The sequence below is a fragment of the Bidens hawaiensis genome, unplaced genomic scaffold, assembly GCF_021521415.1.
Source record: "Bidens hawaiensis isolate Kalapana, Puna unplaced genomic scaffold, B.hawaiensis_p1.1 tig00041862_1, whole genome shotgun sequence".
NCBI classification, from domain to species: Eukaryota; Viridiplantae; Streptophyta; class Magnoliopsida; order Asterales; family Asteraceae; genus Bidens; species Bidens hawaiensis.
In genome coordinates this window covers 1312-22642 of record NW_027497421.1, presented here as the reverse complement: position 1 = coordinate 22642, position 21331 = coordinate 1312, and the positions used below count along the sequence as shown (strand labels likewise).

General features: G+C 35.2%; 1 protein-coding gene and 1 pseudogene across 3 annotated transcripts; one reads left to right on the top strand and one right to left on the bottom strand.

Annotated features, from left to right (window-relative positions):
- Positions 1 to 1693: 1693 nt before the first annotated feature.
- On the top strand, positions 1694 to 16267 carry LOC143593233 (callose synthase 10-like). 2 transcript variants are annotated; one of them, XM_077072925.1, is made up of 50 exons: positions 1694 to 2034; positions 4725 to 4822; positions 4969 to 5132; positions 5278 to 5401; positions 5480 to 5590; positions 5683 to 5808; positions 6070 to 6159; positions 6280 to 6377; positions 6465 to 6582; positions 6709 to 6837; positions 7061 to 7137; positions 7208 to 7286; positions 7365 to 7457; positions 7538 to 7640; positions 7721 to 7844; positions 7923 to 8109; positions 8201 to 8253; positions 8355 to 8415; positions 8512 to 8593; positions 8696 to 8745; positions 9309 to 9395; positions 9535 to 9620; positions 9732 to 9759; positions 9853 to 9953; positions 10031 to 10112; positions 10204 to 10364; positions 10446 to 10566; positions 10663 to 10760; positions 10863 to 10953; positions 11042 to 11202; positions 11308 to 11417; positions 11483 to 11614; positions 11710 to 11778; positions 11861 to 12032; positions 12139 to 12256; positions 12331 to 12450; positions 12538 to 12653; positions 12784 to 12867; positions 13062 to 13227; positions 13304 to 13480; positions 13571 to 13618; positions 13854 to 14012; positions 14116 to 14229; positions 14316 to 14404; positions 14480 to 14638; positions 14733 to 14835; positions 14954 to 15073; positions 15203 to 15253; positions 15350 to 15529; positions 15946 to 16267. In XM_077072925.1, exons 1-50 carry the CDS (start codon positions 1824 to 1826, stop codon positions 16180 to 16182), a joined length of 5718 nt encoding a protein of 1905 aa, XP_076929040.1. In that variant the 5' UTR covers positions 1694 to 1823; the 3' UTR covers positions 16183 to 16267. The 2 variants fall into 2 exon arrangements, with proteins under 2 accessions (XP_076929040.1, XP_076929041.1); XM_077072926.1 differs by having other exon boundaries at positions 9720 to 9759; positions 11867 to 12032.
- Positions 16268 to 16808: 541 nt separating this feature from the next.
- On the bottom strand, positions 16809 to 19963 carry LOC143593239 (zinc finger CCCH domain-containing protein 67-like; annotated as a pseudogene). The gene is made up of 6 exons (XR_013146068.1): positions 19277 to 19963; positions 18590 to 18658; positions 17949 to 18074; positions 17581 to 17863; positions 17189 to 17491; positions 16809 to 17097 (listed from the first exon to the last, which is right to left on the bottom strand). The product of XR_013146068.1 is annotated as a zinc finger CCCH domain-containing protein 67-like (transcript).
- Between the last annotated feature and the right edge of the window lie 1368 nt (positions 19964 to 21331).

The window sequence follows — 21331 nt, the reverse complement described above, 5'->3', positions numbered from 1 at the left end:
TATGTTTTATTCCTTATTATTTTTAGTTTACGGTTTTCAACTTTCAAACACCAATCAAGACTTTTTTTTGGTAGATATTGGAACTTATGTTATACGAGTTAATATGCATGTTTGAACATTTTTGAGTCTATTTTTAGTTTGGTAAACGATCTCGTTGCAACGCGCGAGTTCTAAATACTAGTTTATATAAAATCAGTGACTAATGAGCATGATTGCGATATGAGAGGTGATAATATTTGAAACTTTCTATACAAACGAAAGTTGCATGACGCAACTCAAATGTAAAACCGTTTTTATATCGATTGAAAATCATAAAAAATGAACATAGATACAAACATCGATGTTGCTAGGTCAATATCAGTTTGGTTCTTCACGGTACAAATGCGACACCCGTTATACATTAATTTTACATATTTTTTCAACTATTTAATTTCTTAATCCACGTAATATTGTGTGGTGATAAAGATGTTGATGTCATCCAACAAAGACGAGGGTTCGAGTCTGCAAAAATGTGAAGAATAAAACAATTAAGCTATTAAAAAAATTAATTTTAAATATTAAATCAATGATAAAATTTTTCTTTTCGAGAAAAGCTAAATTACTGTCTAACTTTACTTTTTAAACCCCAAGTGTCATCGTGTCATGTGCACTACATCAAAAGACTTCACAAGTCACCCTCCGAGTTACAGAAATTTATCATTTCAGCCCCTTAACTTCATTAAAAGTTATTCTCGTCAAAAGCTTTTTCAAAGCTAAAGAGCGGGCCAAAGCCGTAACCAGGACGTAATCACCTACACACGACAAACGCAAATGATTCCATTCATTCAATCACCACCGTTCAATTCAAATTTAATCACTCATCCAACGAACCAAAAAAATCCATAGACACGTAACCGTAGACCGAATCTCACTAGATCACGATAACGACCTGATCGTATATCCACGGATCCAAGTCTGAATAATAAGCCATTAACTTACACAGACTATGCGTAGTGGGCGCCGATTTGGGCGACTTTTGGGCGACATTGGGCGAGAACACCGTCCTCCCCGGCGATATGTGGGCGATTTGGGGCGGAGGCAAGGTGTTTTCATCGCCTGGAAGAAGAAAATAATATTATTATTATATTATATGTTGTGTGTGTATATATATGTATATGTATATATGTTATGTGTGTATATATATGTATATGTATATATGTTGTGTGGTGATATATATATGTATATGTATATATGTTGTGTGTGTATATATGTATATGCAAAATGAATCCTAGAAACAACCCGAACCAACCGAACCACCAATTCCCTCTTTTCGGTCAACACCATGGTTCGCAAAACCAACCGAACGTGAACTTACAGTGGAACCCGATAAACCTAAACCAACCGAGCTATCCGTTTCAATTTACCGACCCGAACCTAAACATGTACGCCAACCGAGCTATATGTTTTTTTATATTTTTAGTTTTGTATTTTTTTGTATTTCTTTTTAATTTTAATGCATTTTTATTTAATTATTTAAAGAAATTGGTTTTTATTTGATTAGTTTAATTTAAAAAAAATAATAAAAAAAGATAATGGACCCGACTTGTAACCCAACTTGTAACCCCTGCACCGTTACACCCCGAAAACAAATTTGCCCTTTTGCTCAATTCGCCGCCATTTGCTCCACTACACATCCATTACGCATACCTTACACAACGCGTACTCGTTTTCAGTTTGAACCTTCTTCATAGGGTTTATTATAATATTATAACCAGATCTATTGAGTTTTCAAACTATTGATTGAATGAAATTAAAATTAGGTTAAATTTCAAGTTGAATTGAAGATGGCGAAAGTGTTTGATAACTGGAATCGGTTGGTCCGAGCTACACTCCGGCGAGAGCAGCTGCGAGTTGCCGGACAAGGTCACGAACGGAAGTCCAGCAGCGGACTGGTGAGTGCGGTTCCTGATTCGTTGCAGCGGACGACGAATATTAATGCGATTTTGCAAGCGGCTGATGAGATTCAAGCGGAAGATGCGCATGTTGCTAGGATATGTAAGTTTAATTTATGTTTCTCAATGTTTAAAGTTTAAACAACTACGAGTTGACTGTTGATGCGAGGTTACGGCTTATTTAGGATTAATTTGTGTGGATTTTGCTGCTAATGTGATTCGGTTGAATTAGCAGACTTAAATTTGATTAGAAATGTAATTTAGGTAGAGGTGTGAATACAGGTTACTATGTAAGTTCAATTGCTCTGTCTTAACGTTTAAACAACTACGAGTTGATTATTGAGGCGAGTTTAGGGCTTATTTAGGATTAATTTATGTGGTTTTTGATGCTAATGTGATCTGGTTGAGTTTCTAATTGTAGTGGACTTATATTTGATTAGGAAAGTAATTTTGGTAGAGGTGTGAATACAGGTTAACCGGTTTTTGGAGTATAGGTTACTATGTAAGTTCAATTGCTCTGTCTCAACGTTTAAACAACTACGATTTGATTATTGAGGCGAGTTTAGTGGCTATTTAGGACTAATTTATGTGGATTTTGATGCTAATGTGATTCAATTGAGTTTGTAATTGTAGTGGTAGTAGACTACTTGAATTTGATTAGAAAATTAGTTTAGGTAGTGGTGCGAATACAGGTTAACCAGTTTTTATGGAGTATAGGCCACTATGTAAGTTTAATTGCTCTGTCTCAACGTTTAAACAACTACGAGTTGATTATTGAGGCGAGTTTAGGGCTTATTTAGGACTAATTTATGTGGATTTTGCTGTTAATGTGATTCGGTTGAGTTTGTAATTGTAGTGGTGGTAGACTAGGGATGAGCTCGGTACCGTACCGGTACCGAAAATACGGATCCCGAAATTTGCAAATTCTTGGTACTGGTACCGAAATATTTGACCGGTACCGAAGGTAAAAATTCGGGAAATACCGATACCGTACCGTACTGGTATCGTACCGATCCCGAAACTCAAAACTTTGGTACCGATTCGGTACCGACGGTACCAAATTAACCTGTATTCGCACCTCTACCTAAATTACTTTTCTAATCATTCTAATCAAATTCAAGTATGGGTAGACTACTTGAATTTGATTAGAATGATTAGAAAAGTAATTTAGGTAGAGGTGCGAATACAGGTTAAACGGTTTTTGGAATATAGGTAACTAATCGGTTTGTGTCTCAGAAGTTCAAACCGGTTCTTAACCATCGTTTCAATCGGTTACTAGCCGCTTAATAACCGGTATCGGTTCGGTTAAGTGGCGGTTAACCGGTTACGATTTGCACCTCCATCTTAGGTATCTAAAGTGGTAGTATGCCCTGTATAATCGAATAGTTATGTTAGTGCTATTTAGGACAAATTTATGTGGATTTGATGCTAATGTGATTTAGTTGAGTTTGTAATTGTAGTGGTAGTGTACTTGAATTTTATTAGAAATTTTTGTGGTGCTATTTAGGACAAATTTATGTGGATTTTGATGCTAATGTGATTTAGTTGAGTTTGTAATTGTAGTGGTAGTGTACTTGAATTTTATTAGAAAAGTAATTTAGGTAGAGGTGCAAATACAGGTTAACCGGTTTTTGGAATATTGGTTATGGTGGTTATTGGCCAAATGGTATTAACCTATGACCGGTCAACCGCCGGTTCCTAACCGTCGGGTTCAATCGGTTACTAGCCTTTTGATAACCGGTTTCGGTTCAGTTAAGTGGCGGTTAACGGTTACGTTTTGCACCTCTACCTTAGGTATCTAAAGTGGAAACATGCCCTGTATATTTGAATGATTAGGTTAGTGCTATTTAGGACACATTTATGTGTATTTTTCTGGTAATGTAATTCAGTTGAGTTTTTAATTGTAGTGGTGGTAGGTTTCAATTTGGTTAGCAAACTAATCTAGAAGAAGTTTGAATTTTACATCACAGTTGTACAAACCTAGCCCCTTAGGTAGAGGTGCAAACACCGGTTAAGGTGGTTTTTGGAGTATAGGTTACTAAGTGTAACGGGTTATTGGTCAAACGGTATCAGCCTACAATTGGTGAACTGGTTAGAAATCCGCTCCTGTCTCAAAAGTCCAAACGTCATGATTTGCACATCTACCCTTAGGTATATAAAGTGGAGGTATGCCTTGTGTATTTGGATAATTATGTTAGGGATTAGATGCATAGTTGCACTAGAAGGTGTTTATAGGTTTATATATGTTCTCGGTGAAGTTACTGGAATCAAGTTGGAGATATAGAGGTTCTCTATTGCTCAAGTTCCTTTTCGTATAATTCATCGAAAGGATTGTCAATAGGTTTAACGAAGACCCCCCTGAGAACTACTCAAAGTCTCAAATATTGATAGGTGCTACAACCTATGGATTTTAGGAAAACGTGAAGGAATTTTATGCAATTGTGCTTATATGTCATAGGTCTTGATGAACATTCTGTGATTTTCAAGGAAAGCTTTAAGAACTAAATATTCTAAATACTGACTTAACTTTTTAAGAATGTTGTGTGACTACGTACATGGTCATGGTGTGGGGTTATTCTAAGGTTACATAACTATGCATATACTTTTAAAGTATATTGACATGACAGATTACTGTTTTTTGTGTTATATTTTTGTGTTTTAAAGTATATTGGCTATGCAGCTTGTATCCTTTTCATGATTTCATCAACATTTTCACTATTTTGGCTATATCATAAGTTAATAAAGTTTCAATAGCATATGACTGCAAAACAACTTAAATTGTTCAAATCTTAGTGTGTGAGCAGGCATATACCATGGCTCAGAATTTGGACCCAAACAGTGATGGAAGAGGAGTTCTTCAGTTTAAGACCGGTTTAATGTCGGTAATCAAGGTAAGAATGAGACCAAAGCTTTGGGTTCTTCTTTAGTGTGTGTGTGTGAATACCTGTGCTATTTCTTCTCATTATTTTCTGGGCCAAAATCTATATGAATCTAATCTAGTTCATTATTAACAAAATAAAAATTGGGGCTGATGCAGCAAAAGCTAGCCAAAAAGGATGGGAGCCAGATAGACCGTAATCGTGATGCTCAATACTTATGGGATTTTTATCAACGTTACAAACGAAAACACAGAGTTGATGAGATACAGAGAGAGGAACAAAAGCTGCTTGAATCTGGAACTTTCAGTGCTGACATGGACGGGTACACATTCATTCATTGTTTTTGTGGACTAATTTTTTTGTCTTTTAATTGTTTTTGCGTACAACATGTATCCTTATGGTAGAAATAATAATGTCACTACTCGTTTAGATAAAAGTTTAACTAGAACTTTTTATATGGTTTTCAGTTTGGGCTTCAGATCTCAAGAAACTAAAAAGGTATTTACCACACTGAGAGCGCTTGTTGAGGTAATGGAAGCCCTTAGCAAAGATGCTGATCCTGATGGAGTTGGAAGATATATTGTAGAAGAGGTATCTTACTATTTTCCTTTATGTATTGATTAATTTGTGTTATCCTTTTACTTTTATTTTCTAAACTGTTTACTTCAGTTAAAAAGGTTAAAGAAAACAGACCAAGGATTGGCAGGGGATCTAACGCCTTATAATATTGTTCCTCTTGATGCACCCTCTTTGACAAATGCTATCGGGTTCTATCCAGAAGTAAGTTAGATGACTATTTTAGTAGTATTTGTGATGCACTTTTAGGCATGGCTTTTTTATATATGACCCCTTTTGCATATTTTGATTCACAGGTCAGGGCTGCAATAACATCACTTAGATACCATGAAGAATATCCTAGGCTTCCAGCTGATTTTGAGGTTCCTGCACAGCGTAACCTCGACATGTTTGATCTTTTGGAATTTGTATTTGGTTTTCAGGTTTGGATTCTTTCATAGTCCAACCTTGTTAGTTGTTAGTTTTTGCAGGCTTGTTAGAATGTTAGTTTTCGCAGGCTTGTTAGAATGATCTGTTCACAAAATTTGTTCAAAATAAAATCTTTATTTACTATGAGAACCATTGATGTTTATGACTATTTTTTTTGTCATTTGGGAACCTGTCTAGATTCTAGATTTTGTTGGTCTGGATTTTTTTTCTTCAATTTCTTTTGTTTTATATTTATGGTGATATTACATGTGCAGAAAGACAACATCAGGAATCAGCGTGAGAATGTTGTTCTTGCTTTAGCAAATGCACAATCACGACTTGGTATACCTGTCGGGGCTAATCCAGTGAGTAATGTTACTTATGCATCTAAACATTTCCATCATTTTTCTTAACCGCTTTCCAACTTCCAAGTTTGTGAGCATCAATAGAAATGTTGCTGATGTGTAATTTTGAATTTATCTTAGAAAATAGATGAGAGAACAATTACAGAAGTTTTTCTTAAGGTTCTGGATAATTACATCAAATGGTGCAAGTATCTGCGTATACGTCCTGTTTGGAATAGGTGATTTACTTTTCCTGCTCTGGTTGCCTATTATATTATCATTTTTTGGGCTTTGCTGATGCCAGTGACAAAATTGTTTTTTGACAGTTTACAAGCCATTAATAAAGACAGAAAGCTTTTCTTGGCTTCGCTCTACTACTTAATCTGGGGTGAAGCTGCAAATGTGCGTTTTCTTCCAGAATGTATCTGCTATATATTCCACCATGTAAGCCTCTCGTCACTATTGTCAATCAATTTTTTAACCTTGTGTTTACTCACATTTATCAATTATCATACTTCATATGTTTCTTTTTTCATACAATGGAAAATGACTAATATTTGAATTACTTAGATGGCAAGGGAGTTAGATGCAACTTTAGATCACGGAGAAGCTCACCCTGCTGCCAGTTGTATTGGTGAATCCAATAAAGTATCTTTTTTGGATCAAGTTATTCAACCAATTTATAACACACTGTCTAAGGTTAGTGAATCCATGTACATTTCTTTGTTATAAATTTGATTGTTTTGTTATTATATCTTGTAAGGAGTTAGTTGTATAGTTGTGGTATCACTTTTTTTAAAGCACTTAATACCATAAAATAATGGTTTCTGGTGCACTATTTGATTTATTGTTGCCACTAATGGTTGCCATTCTAGTTTATGATTTATCACTAACCTTTAGTAAAATCTTACCTTTTTAACAGGAAGCTGCAAGAAACAATAACGGGAAAGCTGCTCACTCAGCATGGCGGAACTATGATGATTTCAATGAATATTTCTGGTAGGTCTTTGTGACAAATTATCTTATTTCATTATATGTTTTGGGGGCTTATACTTTGATATAATTTCAGGTCACCTGCCTGCTTTGAGTTGAGCTGGCCTATGAGACCAAATTCACCATTTCTTCGAGAGCCCATCGGGCGTAAAAGGGTTGGTCATTGCATGAATTGTTTATGATGTGATTTGTTTTTATGTGGCCGATTTTTTATTTCTGTTTTTACACAATAGACTGGGAAAAGCACTTTTGTTGAGCATCGGACATTCCTTCACTTGTATCGTAGTTTTCATCGCATGTGGATCTTTTTGATAGTCATGTTCCAGGTACACTTTGAATTTTCACAAATTCTTGTGCATATCTTTTTCATTTTCGTTTGGTAATTTTTTTTCATTTTTGTTTTCAGGGATTGACAATTATAGCCTTCAATGATGGGAAATTAAATCTCAACACTTTTAAAACTTTGCTTAGCATTGGTCCAACTTATGCTATATTGAAGTTTCTAGAATGTGAGTAGTTATTTATGTTGCAGCTCTTTTACTAAGTGTTTTTCTAACAGCTTTTGTGTGATCTTTTTTATTTCATGCAGGTTGCTTGGATGTACTGTTAATGTTTGGGGCGTACAGCACAGCAAGAGGCATGGCAATATCAAGGCTGGTTATTAGGTTCTTCTGGGGTGGATTGAGCTCAGTGTTTATAACATATGTATATATGTAAGTCTATAATATCTATTTTTAAGCATTTTATGCACTTCTATAACTGACTTTCTTTGTGAACATTAAATTTTCCAGAAAACTCATGGATGAAAGAATTGGCAATTCTTCAAATTCTATGTATTATAGACTATATCTACTTGTTGTGGGTATATATGCTGCAATCCGTGTAGTCTTTGCATTAATGCTAAAATTCCCAGCCTGCCATTCTCTATCTGAAAAGTCCGATCACCCGTTTTTCCAATTTTTCAAGTGGATTTATGAGGTATGTTTTCTTCATGATTTGAAGTTTAGTTTGTGGTAACATGAAAAGTGTCTTTCAGTTCTTAATTTTATGGAATTTGTTGGTCATCCAGGAGCGGTATTTTGTTGGGCGTGGCCTTTATGAGAAACCCATGGATTACATTAGGTTTGATTACATAACTTTCACTTTTTTCCTTTTATTCAGAACCTTTAATGTGATATTGTTTACGATTTTTTCATCTTGATATTTGTGGTTAATGTTTGCAGATACGTTAGCTACTGGCTCGTGATCTTTGCTTGCAAGTTCACCTTTACATACTTTCTTCAGGCAAGTTGTGATGCATAAGTTTTGGCAGTGCAATGTATGAAATTGTGATTATTTGGTAAATGCCTGTAACTATGATGTCTGTTCTGAAATTTTCAGATAAAACCATTAGTTGAGCCCACAAACATTATTAAGGACATTCGATCTCTGACATATTCATGGCATGATTTAGTCTCAAAGAGTAAGCGTTGAAATCATCTCGTTGTTTGACCCTTTTTTGTTTGTTCTTTTTGACCAGTTCTTGAATTTTATGTTCCCAACATTTATCATTTGGCTTTTACAGATAATCATAATGTTCTGACCTTAATTAGCATATGGGCTCCTATTGTGTCTGTGAGTACTTTTTTCTCTTTCCAATCATGCAAGTAATTTGTAAAACAATTTATTTTAAGTAGTAGTTATTTTATTTTGAAAAGTCTCATCTGTTACATGTATGATAGAAAACACAAAGACTTGGGCTTTTAACTGAACTCGAGTTCTATTATCTTATATGGTAACAGATAATGTTTTTTTAGCTCTTATGGTGGGCAAAAGTAAAATTGCACTAATTTTGACGTTATTTTACTAATCTCGTGAAAATAACGTTAAAAGTGGCGGAAGGTTAATCAGGCATCATGTGGTGGCGTTGATAGCCGAAAGACAAGGGCACATGCACCGATCAGCCGGTGTCCCGATGATTGAGTGCTATGTGCCTTATGTCCAAGGCTTGATGCAAAACTACTATCGAGCCGGGGGTCTCACCGGAAGCAGCCTCTCTATCCCTATGGGATAGAGGTAAGGCTGTCTACATCTTACCCTCCTCAGACCCTACCATAGCATTGCTATTGGTGGGATATACTGAGTACGATGATGATGATGATGATGGTGTTTTACTATTGCTGTTTTTGAATTTTCAGATATATATTATGGATATTCATATCTGGTACACTCTCCTATCAGCAATTATTGGTGGTGTAATGGGTGCACGTGCCCGGTTAGGTGAGGTATGAAGAATTTCTTCCTGGTTTTTGCAAGTATTATAATATTGTTCACTCTCAAAAGTCAAAAGGGTAGCTTGTTTTGCATGATAACTAACTTCTTTAAGTTTGTTAATAATAATTATGACACATGTGTTTTATGTAGATTCGGTCAATTGAGATGGTACATAAAAGGTTTGAGAGCTTCCCAGAGGCCTTTGTCAAGCAACTTGTGTCTACAGAAGGAAAAAGGTTTGAATCCACTTGCTATAAGTCTTCTATTTTTAGTGCTTTTGTTAATAATAGATTGTACTATAATTGGTATATAATTTCTGATTTCATGTCTTACAGTGCTTCCTCTAGGATACCAATGAATGCACAATCTTTGCAGGTGAGGTGCTTAAATTGAGTTGGTGGTTTACATCATGCCCTAGTTATTTATCTGCTTAGGTTCTATGCTTATACATTATATTTTCATTTGCAGAATCCTGAAGAAAATAAGGACAAGATGTATGCAGCTCAGTTTTCCCCATTTTGGAATGAAATAATCAAAAGTCTGCGCGAAGAAGATTTCATCAGTAATAGGTAAGTGACCCATAGTTTTTTGTTTTTTGCATATTTTTATAACAAGCTTTGAAATATGCAGCACTTTTTATTTTCAGGGAAATGGACTTGCTTTCTATGCCAAGCAATACTGGAAGCCTTCAATTAGTTCAATGGCCTTTGTTTTTGTTAAGCAGTAAGGTAACTCTTAAGTATATGATAAGTAACAGACCACGAAACTCATCTATTTGTCACATGTTGATTCTGTATTGACTGTTGACTATTTGATCAGATATATCTGGCCATTGACTTGGCTGTAGATTGCAAGGATACTCAACAGGATCTTTGGAATAGAATTACCAGAGATGAATATATGGCATATGCTGTCCAGGAATGTTATTATAGCATTGAGAAAATTTTACTGTCTTTAGTTGACGGTGAAGGAAAGCTCTGGTTCGTTTCTGTATTGTTGTAAATTACTATTGTTTATTTCTTCTTTCGGGCCATTTTCATTTAAAGAACTTACTCTTACAGGGTTGAGAGGATTTTTCGTGAGATTAAAAATAGTATCCAGGAGAATTCACTTGTCATGACTTTGAATCTTAAGAAGCTTAATTTGGTGCTGTCAAGATTTACTGCATTGACCGGTCTTCTGGTAATTATTGTTAATTATAGATGCTGGAATACACGAGTAACGAGTTAGGTGATTCAATTATTTCGTATGACACTTTTACTTAAATTGCTGTATCAGATCATGGATGAAACTCCTCAACTTGCAAAAGGAGCCGCTAAAGCTGTGTTTGAGTTATATGATGTAGTAACTCATAATCTCCTGTCATCTGAATTAGGGTATGTTATCAAATGCCTGTTTTCATTACCAATTCATGTTACTTGTGAAATCATATACTGCTTGCTGGCATAAGAGATTAACTAAAGTTTCTAATTTTTCAGTGAGCAAATCGACACATGGAACATCTTGGCAAGGGCAAGAAATGAAGGACGGCTTTTTTCAAGAATTGGATGGCCAAGAGATCCTGACATTGTAAGCTCCTTAAATTTTTTAATAAAAATTAAAAACAAGGTTCAGTTTCTCTTTCACAGCATATAATAAGTTAATTCTCTTTCATCAGAAGGAGCAGGTGAAGCGATTGAATCTACTTTTAAAAGTGAAGGATTCTGCTAATAATATCCCCAAGAATCTTGAAGCAAGAAGAAGACTAGAGTTTTTCACAAACTCTCTTTTTATGCATATGCCTGCTGCAAAACCAGTTAGTGAAATGATGCCGTTCTGGTATGTGTTCACATCTTGAAAAACCTAACTGTTTTTTTCTTATTTTTTTATTGTAAAACTGTTTTGGTAACAGCTCTGATTTTTTTGTGCTTTGTTTGAGAACAGTGTATTCACCCCATACTATAGTGAGACTGTACTCTATAGTTCCCATGAATTATGGCAAGAAAATGAGGATGGAATTTCTACAATCTTCTATCTTCAGAAGATCTTTCCAGGTAATTGCTTAGAAATTATAAATACACACAAACACACGTTTTAACTCAAATTTTCACCATTTCAGATGAATGGGATAATTTTTTGGAACGAATTGGGCGTAGTAATACCGGAGATTTGGAACTCCAAGATAACTCTACGGATGCATTAGAACTTCGGTTTTGGGTGTCATATAGAGGACAAACCTTAGCTAGAACTGGTCAGTTTTTCTGATATCTTAAGGTTGATTAAGTATGTTGTTCATTATGATCATTAACATTTCTGACTATCTTATGCCATTGTTTTTTCTTATAGTTCGTGGCATGATGTATTACAGAAGAGCTTTAATGCTTCAAAGTTATTTAGAAAACAGATCAATAGGAGGTACTCTACTACTATTGTGTTTTATGCTGGCTGGTTTCTTAAGCAAGAACTTTGTATTGATATATATTTTCTGATTTTTAAGTTACAGATAGAAATTCTCGGGCATCGCCTTCAGCTCAAGGATTTGAATTATCACGTGAAGCTAGAGCTCAAGCAGATTTAAAGTTCACATATGTTGTTTCATGCCAAATCTATGGACAGCAAAAGCAAAGGAAAGAGAAAGAGGCTGCGGATATTGCTCTTTTGCTGCAAAGGTAATGGTATCTTGTTATTACATTTAGTTTTATGTATTTATTTATATCTGTTATTTGTTATCTGCTATATATTTTGGACCTCGTGGTTTATTTTTTGTAATTACAGGAATGAGGCTCTTCGAGTTGCTTTCATACATGTGGAAGAAAGTCCCGGGGATGATGGGAAACTTGTAAGATCATTTTATTCAAAGCTTGTGAAAGCTGATATACAAGGAAAAGACCAGGTATGCTGCATTTTTCAGTGATTTTTATATACTTGAGAGTAGCTGAATTAGATATAACATAATACACCTTTTAGGAAATATATTCCATTAAACTACCTGGAGATCCGAAACTCGGGGAAGGAAAGCCTGAGAATCAAAATCATGCTATAGTTTTCACACGTGGAGAAGCTGTTCAAACCATAGATATGAATCAGGTACTCTTTAAATTTCCCGTTTCAGTAAACTTTTTATCATCTCATTTGGACGCTTTCTCTAAAAGATTGTTATTTTCTTATACGAAGGATAATTATCTTGAAGAAGCAATGAAAATGAGAAATCTACTTGAAGAATTTAGGGGAAATCATGGCTTGCGCCCTCCAACTATTCTTGGTGTTAGAGAGCATGTATTTACTGGAAGGTATTCCTTTCTTTTAATCATTTCATTCATACAGATTACGACTATCTGGTTAATTACCAATAGTAACAAAGAAAATGTATTGTTAGTTTCATTTGTATTTTTATATTGATTTTTTTTATATCTGCTACAGTGTTTCTTCACTCGCCTGGTTTATGTCTAACCAAGAGACAAGTTTTGTAACATTGGGACAACGTGTTTTGGCTTATCCTCTCAAGTAAGTTACCTACAAGTTGCATATGATTTTCATGTCATAAATGTACTTAAGGTCCTTGTTATTAGTTTCATATATAGTAGTTAATATATTGAGTGCATTTTTTTGCATGCATGTTCCACCTTTACATATCATTCATGTTATAAAGTTAACGGAAGTAAATTTATAATATTTTAATTTTTTGATTTATATTGCAGAGTGCGAATGCATTACGGGCATCCTGATGTCTTTGACCGAATATTTCATATTACTCGAGGTGGAATAAGCAAGGCATCACGTGTTATTAATATCAGTGAAGATATATATGCAGGGTTCAATTCCACTTTGAGGCAGGGTAACATCACACATCATGAGTACATTCAGGTTGGTAAAATTCGTTTGAATATTTTAGTATTTTTTTAGAAAAATAATATATGCTTAAATCTTTCTATATTTGTAGGTGGGGAAAGGAAGAGATGTTGGTTTAAATCAAATTGCTCTGTTTGAAGGTAAAGTTGCTGGTGGAAATGGGGAGCAAGTTTTAAGTAGAGATGTGTACAGAATTGGTCAACTCTTTGACTTTTATAGAATGCTCTCTTTCTACTTTACCACAGTTGGTTACTATGTATGCACAATGGTATGGCATTTCTTCAAGTATTTATTATTACATGATTATATTTTTCTGCCATCATTCTTTAATGCTTTAAGCTTCTCTTTTTGGATGCAGATGACAGTCCTTACGGTCTATATTTTTTTATATGGGAGGGCTTACCTGGTATATTTATCTACTTTTTCTTATTTACCAATTTAAATTTGAATGTATACTTACGAATATTAACTGGAAAATATAAAATATGCAAGCAACCACTTATGGTGATCTAAATTGAGTGAATCTGTTCTTTTGTTTCATTCAGTCTTAGTTTCATTTATAAGTAATCTAATTCAAGAAATATCCAAGTATTTATAATTAATTTTTAGTATTAATGCATTATTGCATTTGAAAATTTCAGGCGTTCTCAGGACTTGATCAAGGGATAACTCGTAAATCCATGTTGCTTGGTAATACTGCGTTTAATGCAGTTTTAAATGCTCAATTTTTAGTCCAGATTGGGGTATTTACTGCTGTTCCAATGATTATGGGCTTTATACTAGAACTTGGCTTACTCAAGGTTTGTTAACAGATTATAATATTGTTAATTCTAGTTGAATTACTTTAGTTTCAAGATTTCTTTGAGTTCGCAATGAGACAAGTTTTTGGTGATTTTTTTGCAGGCTGTTTTCAGCTTTATTACAATGCAACTTCAGTTATGTTCTGTATTCTTCACGTTCTCATTAGGAACCAGAACTCATTATTTTGGACGTACAATCTTACATGGTGGAGCTAAGGTATGTAAAGCTATCTCATTTATTCACATGCGACAAATTCAATAAACTTGTTTTTGCAAGTTACACCTTTTGTTATTATTCCACAGTACCGAGCAACTGGCAGAGGATTTGTTGTGCGACATATCAAGTTTGCTGATAACTACAGGCTCTACTCCAGAAGTCATTTTGTTAAGGCGTCAGTATTTTCCCCCTTTTTTTAAATTATGAAAAGTAACGTTTTTTCTTAAAAGTAATTGAAATTGTTTGACAGGCTGGAAGTGGCGTTGCTTCTAATTGTTTATATTGCTTATGGATACTCTCAAGGAGGTGCTATTTCATACGTTTTGTTGACACTCAGCAGTTGGTTTCTTGTGATTTCATGGCTGTTTGCTCCGTATATTTTCAACCCGTCTGGTTTTGAATGGCAGAAGTATGTTTTTCATGCTTCTTTTACTTCTATTGTTGATTTTAAGTATCTATATGTAAAATGGAAACTTATCTAACATTATATGCTATGTGAGCAGGACTGTGGAAGATTTTGATGACTGGATTAATTGGCTTTTGTATAAAGGTGGAGTCGGTGTTAAAGGAGACAATAGCTGGGAGTCGTGGTGGGATGAAGAACAGGTTTGTTATTGCATTGTTATACTCATGTGGCTGCTTGTCTAAAAAACGACAATCTATATATTATTAAGTTCCTCTTGGATTCAGGTTTTAACTTTTATCTACTTTGTTTGAGTCACAGGCACATATCCAAACACTCAGAGGGCGGATACTGGAAACTATCTTGAGTTTAAGGTTTTTCTTGTTTCAGTATGGAATAGTTTACAAACTTGAGCTCACTGGAAAGGATACATCTTTTGCGGTACAGTTTTACTTTATGCTTTATTTCACGTTCAGTTCTCGTCATCTACTATTAGATTGCTTGGTATAGTTAGACATTTATGATTAGTTCATGGATAAAAAGGTTACATTTATCTTAATCATTGACCAGATTTATGGCTTCTCATGGGTGGTGTTAGCTGGAATTGTCTCGATATTCAAGGTTGGTATTGTATTATCTCTGTCTTTTTATTATTCTTTTAGCTACCCACATAGTTAAATTGTGAACATGCGTTGTGATTTGTGAATTGATTTGCAGATTTTCACTTTTAGCTCAAAGAGATTCAACTTCCAGTTATTTTTGAGATTTGTTCAAGGAGTTATAGCTCTGAGCCTTATTGCTGCGCTTATTCTTGTTGTCTTATTCACAAAGTTATCGGTCCCCGACTTATTTGCTAGCTGTGTTGCTTTTGTTGCTACTGGTTGGGCCATACTATGCGTAAGTTTATCACATTCCATCTATTATGCTTGCTTCATTATTTTATTATTATTATTGTTGTTAGTATAAAGTATTGTCAAATGTTTTGAACTTTTGATATATAGTACAATATGAGGAATACAAAGACCATAATTTATCATCCCTTTTATGAATATGCAAAGAAAAACTTACTGTTCATTTGGCCTTAGGTTCTATAAAGTAACATTTTTACCCCCTACGATATTAATTTGCTTGTCTCTTAGATTTATACAAATTACATTTTCTCCGCAAATGTTTAATCTAATCCTGACACTAGTTTAAAACTACACTTTGGGCGGTTTTTGACCCGTTCTTATCTATAATTCCGTTGAACTCTATTTTATACTTGTAAACCAAAAGAGCTGACTATATATTATATTTTTGGTGTTGGTGAACAGTTGGCGGTGCCATGGAAACGAGTTGTTAAGGCTTTAGGACTATGGGATTCAGTGAGAGAATTTGCAAGAATGTATGACGCGGGTATGGGCTTCATAATTTTTGCACCAATTGCCATGTTATCTTGGTTCCCGTTCGTCTCCACTTTCCAGTCTCGTCTTCTGTTCAATCAAGCGTTTAGTCGCGGTCTCGAGATCTCTCTTATTCTCGCTGGCAACAAAGCTAATGTTCAGGCATAGTTTTATCCGTACATGGATCGTATGTAACCCTCGATGTTTAGCTTTCTTGTAAACTTTGTATTATTTATGCATTCGATGTAAATGAGGAAATGAGACCGTTTTAAGGGATCTATGTGAATATATTTGGTGAGATTTAAGATTTTGTTGTTTGCAATTTGCATGCACGTTTATAGTCTAGCGGTGTGAATGGTTGCTTTTGGGCTCATATCTAACCAAAAATTCAGTTTTCGAGCTTTTAAAACAGTTCGGTAAAGCCTTTTAGTTATATATATGTATTTGCAGATTTTGGGCCGAAATAAATTTACCTCAATAATGAATTTGAGTCTAAATCTTTATAAATTGCTTATCGTTCAAGGTAAAATAAATTTTACCAAACCAAAAATAATATTTTTAAGGAAAAATAAAATTCTAAACTGTTAATTTTTGTCTAGATTCTTTTGTTCGGATTTGTTTTTATTTTTTTTCAGCTTCATGCACAACCTATAAATTTGACGTTTTTTCCCTAATCATTCTAGAAACAAAAACTACCACTACAAAACTGATCGTCGGCCTGGAAGCTGACACAAACATGACAGAACAATAATCACACAAACAAAAGCATAACACAGCAGAAGTATAAAACTATGATTTGAACATATCTGATAACATTCAACATCTTTCTAAAAAGCCTCCAAGAAATTGAAGTTTAAGTTGATTCAAAAACATGTAAAACAGTCATTAAAGTTGTTGTATCCGAGGATGGCACAAAGCACCACTTGATCACACGGACTGCTGTATCAGGGGCCCAGACCAGCCTGATCCATCATACCCCCTTCCTCCTGAGTTCATGTTATAATTTACTGGATGATCGTATTTACAAGCTGGCCCGTATTTGCATATTCCATACCGACTGTAGTATGTGCAGATACTCTGATCCTGTAAAAAATATTTAAAAAAATACAATAATACAACATCGATCAAAAGTTAACGGAAAAACGAAAAGCAATACGAGGATGAACGAAGTTACAGGTCTTAAAGGCAACCCTTTATCACTGAGAACAGATGGGGTAGTCTTAGCGATACGGCTCTTAGGATGATGGAATTTGCACGAGGCCCGATACTTGCAGTCTCCAGTTTTCATAAAGTAACCGCACTCAGGTTGACCGGGTCTCTCAGGAAACTCTGAACCCACCATAGGCTGCTGCTGATGTGTGTACATGTTTGTATCACTTGGTTGATTGTTCAGGAAAAAAGCTGGCGGTATCGGTAGACCACGGTCTGAACTCGGGTATACATGTGCAGGAACTGGTGCAGGAACAGGAGCAGGGGCCTAAATATTCAAAACAAAATGAAAGGTATTTAACTATTTATATATTATTATATTTCAAGAATGCATTTGACCAGAATGTAACGATTTACCTGATAACTATTCCAATCTGGGTTAGGTGGGGCCATGTTTTGAGTTGGTGGGTACATCACTGGAACAAAGGCGGAAGTGGGGTCCGGTGCTCTCGGGCCAGACCACGAGGGCATATTGGGAATATTTGGTTGGGGTGGAGGGCTGTAATGGAAGAGGTCCATCTTTTCCATAAGTAGCGGGAGCATCAACACTAGCTGAACCAGGATCAGGATGATTAAACCGACAGTTTGGCCCGTATTTGCAGGACCCGGTGCGCATGTAGTACGGACATTCTTTCTCTCCCTTTAAAAAAAATATTATATCAGATAACAATAAAAATTCAATATTCAACATTAATCATAATTCATAACTGCAAATTGTTTCATACCGGTCGGATTGGCAAGCCCAAGAAGTTATACTCCACCACTGGCGTTACAACAGTCTTTCCTCTACTACCACCATGACTGAACTTGCAGGATTTCCCATACTTGCAGCCCGCAGTTGATAAATAATACTGCAACAAACTCAAGTCAAACTTGTAACAATTTCATTATCAGAGCTATAACGGCAGTATAGCGGTTATTGGACCTCTAGCAGAATATCGGTACCAATAATATCAACGATATTGGACCGATATTTAACTAAAATATCACCGAATTTCACGATATCAGTTTTTTAAGTCTTAATTGTCAACTTTTAGTGTTTTATGTTGGTGTTTTAAGTCTTAATCAGCTCTTACTTGCTACAAAAGTGTTTAAATTGCTATATATATATAAATTTTACATGATATTAAAATTACCGATATCCCACCACGATAACCAATATCTCAAATACCGGTCAAGGATATCCGATATTTTTCCTCATTAACAGCATAGACTTATATACCCTCCATCAAACAATGGACAGTGTACAATTTTTACATGATAGCATACCAGTTACATAACTTAACCACAAAAGTAAAACAAGTATTAGCATCAAGACTGCACAATAATAAATACGAACAAATAACAATACTAGTAAATAAGTAACCTTGCACTCAATCTGCCCATGCATGTCCACGTTTTCATCCTTTTGCCTCTGTGAATCCTTATTAGCCTGCTACACAAACAAGTAAGCAAACCATCAAACACATAGTCTCCTTATCGTACATAGGCGTTCACGATAATGTAAGTAATCATGCATGAAGTAAACAAAGTTAACTAATTATGCATAGGGCTGTTCAAAAAGCTCGCGGCTCGCTCGAATAAAACTAGCTAAAAAAACTTGATCAGAAACAACCTGAGCTGAGTTGGATCAATTTTGTAACCGAACCAATATCAACCTAGGCTCAGCTCGTTTAACTTCAAACTCGTTTAACTTCTAAATCGAGCTCGAGCCTAGCTGAAGTAAACACACTCTCCTTATCGTACATAGGCGTTCGTGATAATATAAGCAATCATGCATGAAGTAAACAAAGTTAACTAATTATGCATAGGAGTGTTCAAAAAGCTCACGCCTCGAAGCTCGGGCTCGTGTCTCGCTCGATAGCTAAAAAACTTGATCAGAAACAACCTAAGCTGAGGTTGGACCAATTTTGTAACCGAACCAAAATCGAGCTCGAGCCTAGATGAGTTACCTCGTTTAATTTCGAGCTCGAGCTTGACTCGTGAACAGCCCTAATTATGCAACATGTAATAATAATAATAGGCAACAAATAATTAATTAACAACTAACTACCTGATGTTGTTTCCTTTTGAGAGGATGATTAAACTTGCAATTAGACCCATACTTACACATCCCAGTCCTCATATAATAAGCACAGTCTTCCGCATCCGGTCGCACCGGATAATACTCATAACCCCTATTATCATTATTATTATTATTATTATTATTATTATTATTATTATTATTATTATTATTATTATTATTATTATTATTATTATTATTATTATCATACCCACCCCTCTGTTCACCATTACTCTCAAAACCCCCAATTCCATCACCACCACCTGCAATAATCTCAATCTCCTGATTATTATTATTATCATTCAAACCCACATCATACCCATCACCAACACCCTGTTCGTACCAATTCCCACCTCTAATTTCTTCACTCTCATCATCAACTTCTTGTGGTTCAAAAACCCTACATTCATTCGGATCCGGGTCAAGACCGTTCTTCGGGTCAAGAACCGAGTGACCCACGTCAGCAATTGCATCAGAGAAGCTGTTATGATCTGGGTTTTGGTTGCCGTTGGTGGAAGATAAAACTAGGGTTTGGAGTTCGTGAGTGAGTGATTGTATTACTAGCTCATCGGACGGCTGAGATTGAAACTGCAGATGAGAATCTAGATGATGTTGATGCTGTTGATGATGATGGTGATCATCATCGAGCTGTTGTTGAGATTTGGATTCTTCTTCCATTGTGGGTTTAGGGTTTACAATTTCATTTCTGTAAAACCCCCAAATTGTTTTTGTGTGTGTGAAACGGAGAAAAAGGGGTTTTGAAATAATAGAATGAATGAAGACTAATAATAATAATAATAATAATAATAATAATAATAAGTGTGTGAGAGAGATAGAGAAAGTGTGAGTGTGTGTATAAATATATATATATATATAATGTGTGTATAGGTGTGAAACGTGTGACTGCACGGATGATTTGTGTGTCAAAAGCTACACGACAAATTATTTGTTTTTCTAGTAACAAACTAAGATTATTAATTAACTAGTGTGTGTATAAATATATTATTATTATTATTATTAATTATAATTAACAAGGTGGTAAAAATCGGGCGATTATAAACCCAAACGTTGTCAGTACTAGGAGTTGAGGCGGTAAGTCGACGCAAAGTCGGTCGGTTTATGTTAAGTGTGTTATGATACCGGAACTAAAAACCAAAAATAAAACAAAACTGGATCGAGTGGAACCAGTCGGTAATACTCGGGCGTTGAAAGATTCGAGCATTTCTGGTCCTGGAAGTTTAGGCGGTGAGTCTATGCAAATTCGGCTGATTTTCGTCACACTGGTTACGATACCGAAATTAAAACAAAACGCAATGAGTTTACGCGAATTTGTTCGGTTTCCTTTATCGAAATTAGTACAAAAAAAACAAAATTAAATGACCAGTATGGTGCTGCAACGTGGCCCCAATCGGCACTTAGGGGCACCAAAGTTTGTATTTATAATATATAATAATATGTTTAATCGACTAGGCTTGAACTCGGTTTATTTTGATTGTGTTGGTATCCGAGTTAATGTGAAATGCTATGGAAGAGAACTAGGAACCGGTTGTGAATTGTGATGGATTAAACGTGTGTATTGAGTGTGAATATTGTAAATGTATTGAATGTCCATCTTCTGGTTGTTGAGGTTGTATTTATAATGGTTAAATATGTTATTATTCGTAGCATTTAATGTGATCATTGTTCATGATTTATTTTGTATAAACTGATATTGGACGTGTTTTTCTTTCTTGAAAAGGGTTTCATTCTCGGGGCCTTGTTTGGGTAATGCTTTTTGAAAAGCTAAGTTGGGAGCCAGACGTGACGTTCGCCCTTGGATTCATTGGGTCCAAACCCGGCACGCGTCATCATAGCACTATTTTAAAAGCTGAAGCTTGGTTAGTGAATTGTATTTTTAAGCTATTGCTCAGTTGAAGCTCGGCTCGGGAATTTTATATTTTGAGCTTAAGCTCGGCTGAAGCTCATGTAGTACCTTAAACACCAAATCTTGGCTCCAGCTCGACCGTGTGTAGTGTAAAATTAATACATTTCAAGTTCAAATGAGGT

Coding starts and splice junctions, on each gene's coding strand:
- LOC143593233 (XM_077072926.1), top strand. CDS start 1,824: ATGGCGAAAGTGTTTGATAACTGGAATCGGTTGGTCCGAGCTACACTC. Junction 5,809..6,069: donor AATTTGTATTTGGTTTTCAG/GTTTGGATTCTT, acceptor TTACATGTGCAG/AAAGACAACATCAGGAATCA. Junction 7,458..7,537: donor TTTTGATAGTCATGTTCCAG/GTACACTTTGAA, acceptor TTTTGTTTTCAG/GGATTGACAATTATAGCCTT.